General features: G+C 37.2%; 3 protein-coding genes across 3 annotated transcripts; all 3 read left to right on the top strand.

Moving 5' to 3' along the window:
* Positions 1-34: 34 nt before the first annotated feature.
* LOC114722093 (tubby-like F-box protein 7) lies at positions 35-3,480 on the top strand. The gene is made up of 4 exons (XM_028908026.1): positions 35-463; positions 1,345-1,432; positions 2,212-2,341; positions 2,720-3,480. The coding sequence occupies exons 1-4, from the start codon at positions 128-130 to the stop codon at positions 3,303-3,305; spliced, it is 1,140 nt and encodes a 379-aa protein (XP_028763859.1). The 5' UTR covers positions 35-127; the 3' UTR covers positions 3,306-3,480.
* Positions 3,481-5,389: 1,909 nt separating this feature from the next.
* Positions 5,390-9,336, top strand: LOC114722077 (polynucleotide 3'-phosphatase ZDP). Its single transcript, XM_028908003.1, has 12 exons — positions 5,390-5,839; positions 6,007-6,063; positions 6,293-6,355; positions 6,504-6,566; positions 6,941-6,985; positions 7,162-7,218; positions 7,377-7,453; positions 7,623-7,704; positions 7,865-7,981; positions 8,119-8,255; positions 8,423-8,492; positions 8,935-9,336. The coding sequence occupies exons 1-12, from the start codon at positions 5,459-5,461 to the stop codon at positions 8,980-8,982; spliced, it is 1,197 nt and encodes a 398-aa protein (XP_028763836.1). The 5' UTR covers positions 5,390-5,458; the 3' UTR covers positions 8,983-9,336.
* A 407-nt stretch (positions 9,337-9,743) lies between these two features.
* Positions 9,744-13,155, top strand: LOC114722069 (rab3 GTPase-activating protein non-catalytic subunit). The gene is made up of 8 exons (XM_028907996.1): positions 9,744-10,186; positions 10,468-10,602; positions 10,842-11,033; positions 11,576-11,637; positions 11,759-11,925; positions 12,329-12,477; positions 12,606-12,749; positions 12,855-13,155. The coding sequence occupies exons 1-8, from the start codon at positions 9,842-9,844 to the stop codon at positions 13,032-13,034; spliced, it is 1,374 nt and encodes a 457-aa protein (XP_028763829.1). The 5' UTR covers positions 9,744-9,841; the 3' UTR covers positions 13,035-13,155.
* Positions 13,156-13,702: the final 547 nt, after the last annotated feature.

Raw genomic sequence — 13,702 nt, 5'->3', positions numbered from 1 at the left:
ATCATTTTTCTCACCAACCTGTCACTTTATCACCATCCTAATTCCCCCTCTTCCTCCCTCTTCACCAAGTCTCTCTTTTTTCTCTCTTACGGGACTGTATACCATACCCCCTTCCCTTCTCCCCAAAATGTCTCTCATCAGAGCTTTTCGTTCTCGTAAGTTCTCCAGATCCTTTAGGGGAACTGGGGTTCTGGATGAGGACGACCGTCGGAACGGGATCGTTGCGGCCGATGGGGCTGAGGCCGGCGACGACCCAGCGTACGGCAATGCGTGGTCCACCATGCTGCCGGAGCTTCTTGGCGAAATCATACGGCGGGTGGAGGTCAGCGAGGAGCGGTGGCCCAACCGCCAAAACGTTGTTGCTTGTGCTTGCGTCTGCAAGAGGTGGAGGGAGATGACTCGTGAGATCGTACGGTCCCCTTCTCAGAGCGGCAAAATTACTTTCCCTTCTTGCCTTAAACAGGTACAAGTTTCTTAATTTTCTTTTGTTGTGGAGGGTTTTCCATATTGACATTGTTTTTACGAAATTTTATGTTGGCGGGTGTGATGGTTTGTAATTTGGGTTTGTTTCGAGCGTTGAATGATGCTGTGTCACTTTGAGCGGTTGTGGTACTCTGGGGTTTGTTTGAGTTTCTGAGAAATTTTGGATACTCACCAGTCGATCATTTATCAATCTCTTAGAGCCAAGGTTGTGGAAATTCAATTCCTGCTTGTTGAATTAAAGCGGGCTAGGGAAGTGACTGGTTTTGTTGGTGAATTAGTTTAGCTGTGAGAACCAGTGGTGATTGAGTCTGCGCGTAAACTTGGCTACAATTGGTGCTTGATATTAACTTTCATTCAGATTGCTACCCTGGTGCAGCTTGTGAACCTGCGGTTGTTTACTTCCAAAATACATCCTATTGTTGTCTGGAGATCAAGATTTATGTAGTCCATTCAGTGTTAATATGAAGCGAAAAAGATGGAGGAATGGCTGCTGGTGATCCTTTCTGATGGATTTTAGGAAGGAATTTTTTGAATTTGATTAGTCATGTTTTAGCACAAGCGTATGGAGTATGATGTAGTTTTGGCTAAGAAAGTTCACTCATTTGGCTTGAGATGTTTAGCTTCGTTATCATTGCTTCGGTTAAGTGTGTTGTCTGATCACTTCGGTCAGTTTCTAATGTTTTCCTCAACTATGGACGCTAATTTTTTAGTGCAATTTGATTTTTTTTTTTCAATGATTTGTTACTTCATTATTTCAAGCATTCATTGTATGCCTATCTCTTGCTTATGTAGTTTGGAAAGAAACTGTTAGACTTATTAGGCTCGGAGTTGACAATTTTCTTGTATTCTTGTGACTTGCAGCCAGGACCACGTGATTCACCGCACCAATGTCTTATAAGGCGAAACAAGAAGACTTCGACATTTTATCTATATCTTACCCTTACACCATGTAAGTAAGTATTGGTATAAAACCTTTTGCTTGACAATTGACATGGATTGTTGAAACTGAGCTATGGCTGGAGTTGAATTGTCCTGCGTGCTCTTCCTATGGGGTAGTATGTTGACAGAATTAAGTCTTTTCGTGTTTCTATTTAAAGTCTGGAAGCATCATCGTATCTTTCAGATTTATGATTTATGCCATTCTATTTTGATTGTATATTCTTTTCATTTTGTGCATCATAACCCTAAAGGTATGAAGACTCTGTGTGCTTTGCCTGAATTTTAATTTCACTTCATATATGTAGAACTATGATGTGAATATTAAATGCTTACAGACGGCATTAATCTACCCACTTAGTTGACTTAGACTTAGTCTAAGTTGACCTGGTTCAGTCAACTTACAGGACCTTCCTTATTTAATAAATTCATCTTTTGTGGTTCAGGTTCCACCTTAACTCCTTTGAAAATAATACAAAAGAAAAAACTGGATTCATGTTGCTGTTCTGAGCAATCAATATAGGTGCTTTTCCTCACATAGAAGCAATTGGTTAGCTGTATCTTGTGCCTTTTACCGTTGATTTTGCCTATGCGATAATGGACCACTCTTTGTAGGAGTAATCTATGGGGTTGTCTGCTGTGAATTGAAATACTGCTTCAGAAGTCCAGCAACACAAACTTTTAACAATAATTCTGCTAGTAATGGTTGCTTTTCAAATACTGGTTTTGATTTTGCACTGTCTATGATGCCATTGATTTGAAATTTTGCTTCATCTCCCCCCTCCTTTCCAGCTTTCACAGATAAAGGGAAGTTTCTCTTAGCAGCTAGGAGATATAGGCGTGGTGCTAATACTGAATATATCATATCACTTGATGATGATGACTTTTCCCAGGGAAGCAATGCTTATGTTGGAAAGTTAAGGTAAAGCATTCTTGCTACGTGAAGGATTGAAGAAAAAACGTTTTACAAATAAAATCGGAGAAAGGTCTGTTTTTGTCCATGTTGATGTCTAGGTTTATGATAAGTGAGATCTCTCTCTCCCCCCACCCTTCACCATCAACCGCTGATTTTTGTGACCTTTTGATTATAAAATTATTTGACTGAAGTGGCTTTGCTCTTGCATTTCATTTATAGATAGGAAGTGTTTACTTGTAGCAGCAGAATAGCATATCATTGCAGTTCTAATTGAAGATCTTACACTCTCTAATTCTTGTCCGGATTATAATGTTGTGAATCTGTGGCCAAAGCCCAAAACTTTGTTCCTTGTATTGACACTTGATTGCTGAAATGTTTTTGCAGCTCGGATTTTCTTGGTACCAACTTCACGATCTATGACAGCCAGCCACCCCATAACGGTGCAAAGCCGTCAAGCAGCAGGGCAAGCCGAAGATTTACGAGCAAGCAGATAAGCCCACAAGTTCCTGCAGGAAACTTTGAGGCGGGACAGGTCTCATACAAGTTCAACATTTTGAAATCAAGGGGGCCAAGAAGGATGGCTTGCACAATGAAGTGCCCTTTTGCTTTGTCAGGAGAAAGTTCAGATAACAAAAATCTGGATGCCACCGATAAGACAAGCAATAAAGAACATGTTGCTTCTGGCTACTCAATATTGAAGAACAAAGCTCCAAGATGGCATGAGCATTTGCAGTGTTGGTGCTTGAATTTCCATGGCCGTGTGACCGTGGCCTCAGTGAAGAACTTTCAGCTGGTTGCCACAGTGGATCAGAGCCAACCAGACGGAAAAGGAGATGAGGAAACAGTTCTCCTCCAGTTTGGGAAAGTTGGGGATGACACTTTCACCATGGATTATAGGCAGCCATTATCAGCCTTCCAGGCTTTCGCCATTTGCCTAACAAGCTTTGGCACTAAACTGGCTTGTGAGTAATACATAATATCGGTTCATTTGCTTATTAATTCTGTGTATGTTGAAATGAGTAGTTATTTTTGTTTTTTGTTTGGCCCCATAATTTTCAGCCTAAAATTTGATTGGAAGAACTTTCTTGTAAATGTGGTTCTTGTATCAGTAAAGGTATATGTTCCATAGTTGAACTATTGGCCAACCCGCAGTGTTTAAAGCTATTTGTTGTTTTCAAATGCTTCTCCTGGTTCAAACTCAAATTTTCTATATTCAGGATCAAACTACATCCATTTCTTTGTATTTGAGACCAGAGGAAGTAAATAAAATAAAATAGAATAGAAATGGAGGCCTGCCAGTGAATTATGCAGCACAAAGCCACAAACAGTAAACAATAAGTGGGGAATGAGCATGATGTGATGTTTGATTCGTCTAATGATGCTCATTATGATATGGAGAAAATGGGGGAGTATTTTTCAGACAGAATTTGTAGCTGGCAGGCAGAAACATGAAAATTAAGTGGCAACCACGTCATGAGTTAACTTTGAGCACGTTCGACATTTGGAATTGTACTACTATTTGTAACCTTTAATATAAGGGTTAATTAACTAATTTGAGTAAATTAAAAAAATTAGTCACATTAGTTATGTGTAATAAATAAATATTGTTTTTTCTTAAAATATCTTTGTTAATCAAGTATATTGACTAGAACTATCACTATTACAAGAACTATTTTGAGAAAAATAGATAAATATGAGAAATAAAGTGAATCGGGTCTTATATTTAAAACCAAAATAAAAGTCAAATGAATTCTTATATTAAAGACTAGAGGTAGTATACTACAGTACTCCTCCGGTCCTTAATATAAGACCTATTTAACTAATTTGATTAGATTAAGGAAGTTAAGTAAGTTAATTAATTATAAGAAATATGATATGTTTTTTTAAAACAACATAATCATCTTTCTTAATATCCTCCTTCCTTACTAACTTGATTATGATTGAGAGAGTATCTATAGGGATAATTTAAGAAAAACTAATAAATATGATAAACATATCTTATATTTAGGATTAAAATTAACTTAACAATTAGGTCCTATATTAAATATTGGAGGAAGAGTACAACTTAAGAGTTCAATGATAAAACGTAGGCGGATCATGGGTTGGTGTGAGAAAAGACAATCATGGATTCATATAAATGAATCTATATTTTCATTTGTTTCACATAATTCACATTCATGCTTAATGCTAATTGTTTCTAGAATGTGGGGATCATAATAATTTCATGAATCAATAGTATCTTCTTTCCTGTGCAAGTGTGCATTTTATCCACCTTGTTTCTGTCTTCTTTCGGTTTTCGATCTTACTTGAATCCAACTTTTGCATTTTAAGTGGCCATAACTCCTTTAATTATGATTAACGGTGGACATTTATTAATTTATGGAGGTTTTTAAGGAAGTTACGCATCTTATTGGAAAGCATCTTAAAAGGTTATTTTCTGAGAGTGAATCACCCCAATATTTAGTTACTTTCTATTAACCCCAGCTAATCCAGATTGGTGCATGCCCTCAAACATAAGACTATTGGTTAAGATAAAATGTTAAGGTCATCCTAAAATATTTTTTCAGATACATCTAGTATTTTAAAGTACTACTTCTGGTCCTAAATATAATAACTAGTTGACTAATTTGAGTAGATTAAGAAAATAAGTTAAGTTAGTTATTTGTAATAAATAAGCTGTTTTTTCTAAAATATCATTGATAATCAATTTTATTAGCTAGAACTAACATTACTAGAAGGACTATCTTGAAAAAATGAATGAATATGAGAGACAAATTAGATTATGATCTTATATTTAGAACCAAAATAAAAATCAAATAAGGTCCTATATTAAGGAAGGACAGTAAGGTAGTATTTTTTTTATGTAGTATATATAGTATTATCAAATTTTTTTTAAGCGTATTATTCAATATCCAAAAATATTTTTTGGGTGCATCTAATATTAATATTAAGACAAAATAAATATTTCGGGGTCCTGAAAAATAAATATGATGAGAGATTTGAAAAAAAGAAGAAGAAAACGTGAGAGAATTCACTCTCTCAGAGAGAGCGGAGCGTTGAAGTGATACCCTCCCTCGTTAGCGAGAAATGGCGCGAAATTTGCATCTCTCCCTCTAATCCTCTATGCTCGCCATCCCCAGATTTTTCGTTATCAGTATCACTACTCGTATTGCTGGTTTACCCCGCATTGTGTCCAATTCCGTTCGTATTCTTTCCCTCCCAAGTTCAACTCGTCTCTTTTGTTCCTGCTCCGAAAACCCTTCTCATATGGCTCCTCCTCCTTCTTCGTCCTCGCCTAAAATCTCGGCAGAGTATGCAAAGTCGAATCGGTCTACTTGCAAGGAGTGCTCCCAAAAGATTGACGCAAAATCCCTGAGGTTGGCTCTGGTGACCAGGGACAATCGAGGGTACGACTTAGTCAAATGGCATCACCTCGATTGCTTCCCTTTTGATTCGAAGACGCTTGCCTCGCCTGAGTCCATTGAGGGATTTTCATTGCTGGAGGTTTGGTTTTCATATTCTTTTTGTTGGCTTCTCGTCGATTTGGAAACATCGAGAAATTAAGACTTTGCCGAAGCATAAAGTTTTTGTTTTTATGAGCGGGGAAAATATTGTCTTTGACCTATCAATTTATTCTCAACTGAATGCTGATCATCTGCTATTATTTTCAGAGTAGTGATCAGGATGCCATCAAGAAGCTTTTGGCCGGACATGACAAGTCTCAAGAGGTGAGCACAGTCATCTTTGACCTACATGTAAACAGGAAGACCTCGCGGATATATTTGTATAATGAGTCACACGTCTCGTTAATCTTGTTTCCATTTTCTAATATAGAGTTTTGCATGCACTCTGCAGATATAGGGTCAAACACATAGCCCTAGTGTATCTCGATCCCCAAGTATAATTTTACCCCATTCCTCCTGGTTGTGTAATACATCACTCATCACTTGCTGACAGGTTTGCAGGGAAAGCGAAGTCACACAAAACGAACCAAGAGAACGTGATTCAAAGAGCAGAAAGGTAAGCAAATTAATTAAATTAAATATGATAAAAATAGAGAAAGAAAGATAAATTGTGCTTTTACAAGGTTAATTATACCGCTTCGATGTATTGTCAAATTTTATTTTAACCTCTTTCTTCTGGTTGCATGCTGCTCCTCCCATTTTAGGTTCATGAAACCACAGAAGACGTACAAAATGAAGTACAAGAAAGCGTTACAAAGAAAAGAAAGGTAAGCACATGCATTCGAACACGGTTCAAGGGTCAGTAGCACTTTTTTTTTTTTTGGGGGGGGGGGGGTTGTGTTATTGTGTATCGTTGAGGAGGCTCCCTGCTTCTTGATTGTGAGGGTGTTTTAATATAAAACGCAAATGCTTGTCGTTTACTCCTGATTTCGTTCTTCCAGTACACGGGAGACTATGAGATACGTTTAAATTGAGGATTTGAAGAAGTAATGAGTTTTAATGAGATCATCTTGGTTATTTTGTGAAAGGGTGTATCAACTGTCAGCACAAGTGAAGCAGTTACTCCTCGATTATAGAATGCTGAATTGATTTGATTTAAACAAACTCATGTTTGTTCTTTAATTTGCCTTTCCTTAATCAGGTAGTTATTGACTTTTCAGCTTCTGATGTCAAGGACAAGTACAAGGTGCGGTATGTCCTTTGTTGGTCTTACGTTCTTAAGATGATGGTTTCGTGATTGTGAAAACTTTGTCGTGCTGCTACTCATTTATTTCTGTCTGCTTCATGAAGCCAAATAAATTTTATTTCTTACCTATACGTTCCTTACCTTTTTTCATTCAATAAAAATTTTCACTATTCCAGGATGCTACCCTGTCACCAAAATGGAAGGCATTCAAGACTGTCATATTTCTTGAACAGGTGAGATTTTAATTTTTTTGTTTCTTCATAGTTTAGTTGCAATATAAAGGAGTTGAGGTTGCGTGCAAATTATTTGATTAGGAGCGAAAGGATCAAAACAGATGCACATTATTTTATTAAAAAAAAAGCCTAATTTACATAACTCTTATAATGAGCAGGATGATGGTCTACATGCTTCAAGTAAGATTGCTGCATTTGATTTTGATGGGTGCCTTGCAAAAACTGCTGTGAATAGGTGTGTCTCATCCATTGCTTGAAATTATTGATGATCTTGGTCAGGGACTTGGTTTTTGGATAGAATAACTTTTAATGAAATTATCCTATCCTCTGTAATTTTTAGTTATTATTTCCATGTTCTCGGACTTGATGATTGATCAAGACCTTTTGTTATTCTTTTCTTTCAGATCAGGTGCAGATGCTTGGTCCCTCATGTATTCTTCAATTCCTGATAAACTGCAAAGGTTGTACAATGATGGCTACAAGCTGGTGTGTCACTTTATCTCTGCTATCTGATATTAATTATATTATCAAATGTGGCTGATTTTTAACTCAATTCTCTCTGTCATCTAAATATTTCGCCTGGCTCTAGCAATGCCACGATGAAAATTATGGTAGTCTCCATTCTTCTTATTGCTGCCCTCTACAGGTCATTTTTACAAATGAATCCAATATTGAACGTTGGAAGAATAAGAGACAGGCAGCTGTGGACTCAAAAGTTGGACGTCTAAATAATTTTATCAAGAAAGTGAAGGTCCCAATTCAGGTAATCTTGTTCATACAGAACATTTGTTTTGTATTGTTATCAACAATTTCATTATTGCGTGTTGGTTTCACATGTTAATGCACTCTGCTTTTTTGTCCTAATACAAGCGGTGCTGAGCAAGTTCCCTCTATATGCAGGTTTTCATAGCTTGTGGGCTAGGTAAATCAGGTAAAGCTGTCAACAAAGAAGATGATCCATTTCGCAAACCACAACCAGGAATGTGGCACCTTATGGAGCAACACTTCAACTCTGGCATCCCAATAGATATGGATCAGTTATATTGCCCTTTCATTCAATTGCTTTCGGTCTTAGCTTCTTTTGTGTGTTTTTGTTTTTTTTTGGGTTTTGGTTGTGTTCCTCCATTATGAATTTTGTTATTTGTCTTGGCATTTTACCCATGAACAGATGGACATTTAAGCAATGTTATTCTGTGTGCTGCAGATCCTTCTATGTTGGTGATGCAGCTGGGAGAAAAGATGATCACAGTGATGCTGATATTAAATTTGCGGAGGTAGTAGATTCCTTTTCTAATATCAGAATTGTGATCCTTCTTCATTAATGTTCACAGATTTCTTTTCTTCCGAACTTTTTTTTTTTTTTAATTTCCTGACTCTAATCTTCTTGACTCTGCCAGTTTTCTGGGAAGCGATCAGTTTTCATCAATAGTTCTTTCTCTAATCATATATCTGTCTGCTGACCATTTGAGGACATTATTTTTCTTAAGCTACTTATTCACTATATATGCCTGCGGATGCTTGTCTCCAGTTATCGACATCTACGAACAATCCTAGTTATTCTCAAAACTTTCCATGATTTGAGTTAGATAGCTGCTTATAATTGGAAACAGGCTGGATTGAGTAAAGATGCGAATGATGTTCAGTGCAGCACATCCTCAATCGATCCTTGCATGTTTGCTACCCACTTACCTGAAGTTATCTGTTTGGTGATTGCAGGCTATTGGTTTGAAATTTTATGTCCCTGAAGAGTTCTTTGACGCATAAGGATCTAATCTGGCCCCCGTCATTGGTTCATGGATGGCTTGGAGGTCCAGTCTAGTTTTGGAATTTACATAGCAGACTGGAAGGGGTCATCTTAAATTAAGTCAACTTTGCTGTTCTCTGCTAGCTGCATGAATGTAGATGGATTAATTATTGTACTAGTGAGAATTAATGCAATGCAATTCTAGTATATTTTTGGATGGTCCAATCGGTGGTTACTACTTGGGATTGAATAATTTTACATTTCACATGAATATCCGTACTGGAGTGAAGGATAATTGAAATTTTAAGAGAATAAGCAGATGGTAATAGCTAGAAGAATGTACTGTAAAATTTTATTTGGAATGGTATTGAAAAGAATCAAGATGTGTTTTTGGATGAACGGTAGAGTGAAGAATAGAAGATGAATGGAAAGGGGGACAATAAAATGGCCAAAACGGAAGATGAACAGCTATTCACCTTTAACCCGTGCACTTTTTTTTTTTTTTCCTTTGTTGAGGATTTATTTCGTCCAATAACCTAACCACAAAATATATTCATCTTAATTAGCATGAATTATTATTTATTAATTTAAATATAAAATTTATCTTATAGTGTGATTTGTATTATAACATGAGTGTTGTATTCAAGACGGAAAATTGGTAACGGCAACCCGAGTGACACTATTACCTCGTGTTCGTCACGTGACTCACGTGACAAGGGGAAATAACCCAAGCAAGCAAAAGAATTAGAAAACGCATATTTGCTTTGGATGGAGAACTGTGTATCTACGTCCTATGCTGTGAGATTCGCGGAGAGAGATCAATTTTCAGGCGCCTGTTGTTTTTGCTCAACGAATCAAGCAATGGCATAGATCACTGCAATGGCGAGGCGATCCTATAAGACCGAATTGGGCTGCATAGCCTGTCAGGAGCTCACTGAACTTGGCGCTGGTAAAGAGGGCTGGCTCGTTGATAATCCCAATCTTCTCTGCGCCATCGATACCCATTCTCTTGCGCTTGCGAATCGATCCACAATTCTTGTCCTTGGTTGGTCCGATTCCGATGGTTCGCGCCTGAAGATACGCCCTGAACTATCACCGATCGAGGCTGAGCGTATCTCCGCCATTGAGTGGTTGGTGTTCGATGATATTCGAGTGATTGTGGCTGGGACCTCTTGTGGGTACTTGCTGATTTATTCATTGCAGGGTGATTTGATTCATAAACAGGTGATGGATTAGCTCATCACTTACTTTTCTTTGTGATTGAAATCTGGGGATTCGAAAAGTAAATGGGAAGCTTGGTTCTCAATTGAAATTGATATCTAGTTTTTGCTATTGAGGAAACTTAAAAAAAGGGGAAAAAAAAGAAAAGAAAAGAAAGTTGGCAGTAGCACAAGGTTGGTTAATAAGTTTACAGCCACAATAGGAAGGATATTGTGTGCCAAATTATGCCTGGATTTCTGTTTGTTTTCTGTCTGTTAGTCTAATGTTTGTTCACATCCCCACAGATGGTTTATCATGGACGAATCATAAAGTTAAGAGTTCGTGGATCAAAGAAAGGCTTTAGTCAAGATACTTCCTCAGAAGAGTTTTGTGTTGTTATGCCTGGCGTCATTGCCCGTTTTGATGTCTCTGGTATTCAGGTAAAAATCAATTTCTTTCTCTACACAATTGGAATTGATGAAATATAGTATTTGAGTTTTATCTAAAACTTGTCGTGCTTAATTTTGGTATAATGTAATACAGATATCTCGATATGTGCTAATCTGATAAAACTAACAATTTCCTTTTTATTTTGTTGTCCGGTATTCTAAAATGTGGGTTTGAGTAGCTCCTCATCAGTCTAATAGTTGGCCATATGCCATATGTGCTTGAAATGTAGAATATGCTGCAGAAATGGTTTGAAGAAACACTAGGTCATTATTGGGGTCAAACGCCAAAAGGGCAAGATCCAGAGGATTCTGGAAGCTCTCGTGAAAAATTACACTACCAGTTGTGGAATGTTGGCAAGTACGGTAATTGTGTTGACGCAGCGATCACCGGAATAATGCCTCCGCCATTGATGGAATCTCAGGTAAAAGCTCTTGTAATTCATATTTTTTAATGTTCCCCATGCTGATGACATTATTTATTTATTTATGTATTTTTGACTTGTTACACCTGTAAGATTTGAACCTTGATCGTTACCCACTCTCTAATCTTCTCTTACCACTTGAACTGGCCCCAAGTGACAACATTAGTTTAATTTACATCTCATGTGATGTGAGCAGATAAAATTTAAATTAATGATTGGATAAAATTTTCATCAAATGCTCTAATATCAATTTTCAAGTATTAACACGTGAAGTTCAGAAAGTCAATTTCTCATGTTCCGACATTGTCTTTTAACCTGTAATGGGTTATTAATTCCCTCCTGGCTTCAAAGATCTTTGTTTATCTGGACCCAGAGATGACAACAAACTTGTTCAGGTCTTCGAACCTATATTATTACGTCTTCTTTTTGCTCATTCATAGTTAATTTTAATGATGATGGTTGTAGTTCTTTTATCCTAGATAAGGGGAACTTTCTGAAGTTATTTCTGGTATTTGAATTCAGCTGCTTTTATTATTGGGCAGTCAAGTCAGCGTTATTATTGTGCAGTGGCCGTTGGAGAAGATGCTGTGATTTCAGCATTCAGGTACTTAGTGAATTATCTGATATAAATTATGCTACTATATTGATATGTGCTCTGCTGGTTTCTGAACCTCTGTTGTTCTGTAGTTTTATTCCATTAACTGGTTTTTGTTTCATCATTGAAGACTTTCTGAAGACAAAGGCAGGTCTATAGTCGGAGCTATATTGTCTAAAGTTGTACCTGTAACGGTTTCAACAATTACTTCTTTTTCTAAATTGATTTGGCGGAGTGAGCGGACATCTCCAAAGAAGCAGGATCAGAAGACTCAAGTCACTCAACCATTTGCCCAAGGTAGGAATAACACGTACTTTACTTCTAGCTTTTGTAATTGTGAGTTCATATGCTTCCTGAAATATCTGTGCTTATAACGGTAAATTATTTTGCCCAGTTGGATCATCTTATACAATTGAAATAATTAGGGCATAATCTCTATTCCAAATATCTAGTTAGAAGAAAAAGGACTGGTAGAAGTAGATTGAGAATTTGTGAGGTTTCTTTATGCCTGTTATAGATATTCATAAAATCAATCTTCGATTTATTCATTTTGGACAAGGTCATACCAATAAGTAAGGCTATACTTACATAGTAAACAAACGACAAAATATTATAGCTAGAATTGGGCTTGGCAACCAGTAAATTAAAATGCAGAGCTAATTCAGACTCTCGCATGACTTGTCTTCATGATTCAATGCAGCTGCACCTCTGACCTGTTTGAAGGATCACCCTAGAAAGGGTGAGAAGCTTATCTTATCACCCAGTGGTACATTAGCTGCTATAACAGATTCACTTGGTCGTATTCTGCTGCTAGATACTCAAGCACTGGTGGTCGTGCGCTTATGGAAGGTTTGCTGATTTCTCGCTTGACCTTAATTTTTTTTTTTTGGGGGGGGGGATGAGAACAAAAAGAAAAGAAAAGACTTGGGTTACTTTTAGCCCCCTTTTCCCTGTTTGAGGTTCTGATATTATTGCAGGGATATCGGGATGCCAGCTGCTTATTCATGGAGATGTTGGTTAATAAAGATTTTGCATCATCAAGCTCCGCACATCATGAACCAATGAAGAGTGATTACTGCTTGTGTTTGGCTATTCATGCGCCTAGGAAAGGAATTATCGAGGTACATTTTTACTCTAACATGAGCCAAGACCAATACTACTATTTAATACTTAATTCTTGCCGGTTATGATTTTTATTTGTTCCCTTATTGATCAATTTTGTGCAGATCTGGCAGATGAGAACTGGGCCACGTCTTCGGACCATTGCATGCGCAAAAGGCAGCAAAATGCTGCAACCTGCCTACAGGTTTGGCGCATCAATGTCGTCCCCATATGTGCCTCTGGAAGTTTTCTTGTTAAATGGTGATTCTGGTCAGATATCAGTTCTAAATCGAACTTTGGATTAATGATTGGCTTTGATTTTATGTTCTTTCTTTTTCTGTGTTACCCCAAAAACCCTGTATTTTTCTAAATTCATGATAGTAAAGATGATTGTTTTCACGCAGTCCTCTGCCAAGGGCCATTAAGGGGGAAAAAAATGAATATTGTCGTAAGTGTGGCCTATATACGGTTGAATTTGGCGTCACCCAAAGGTCAAATAACACACTTTCCCTCATACTTTTATGAAATCCCAACTTTCTTGGTAAAGCTCTATATTGATCACCAACCATTTCAAAGTCCATCATCATGGCAAAGCGAATGACAGTGCAAATTGAATTCATCATATTCATACCTCTTATATGAATTTTATATATATATATATATATTAATTTTACATCCAACTGAATAACGCTGCAAGCACTGAACAGTAGAACAGGGGGGAAAAGGGTTCGAACCAAAGAAAATTTCTATAATTTTAAGGAATTTTTGTTTACACATTTATACGAAAGTTCAAGGATGCATTATAGCTGGAAGGCCCCCCCTCCCGGGGCGGGGAAAAACAAAAAAAAACAAAATAGGTGACATTACAGTTCCTTGTTTTTCACAACACTGAATAAGAAAGTCACTGTCAAGGTACCTTTTTGTTTTTTTGGCAACAAACAAACATAAATAATAGTACAATGCGAGATCGTAA

This window comes from Neltuma alba, unplaced genomic scaffold, assembly GCF_004799145.2.
Source record: "Neltuma alba isolate B1F8T4 unplaced genomic scaffold, ASM479914v2 tig00012081_pilon, whole genome shotgun sequence".
Lineage (NCBI taxonomy): Eukaryota > Viridiplantae > Streptophyta > Magnoliopsida > Fabales > Fabaceae > Neltuma > Neltuma alba.
Note: the sequence above shows the minus strand (reverse complement) of the source record. Positions and strands in the feature narration are given on the sequence as shown.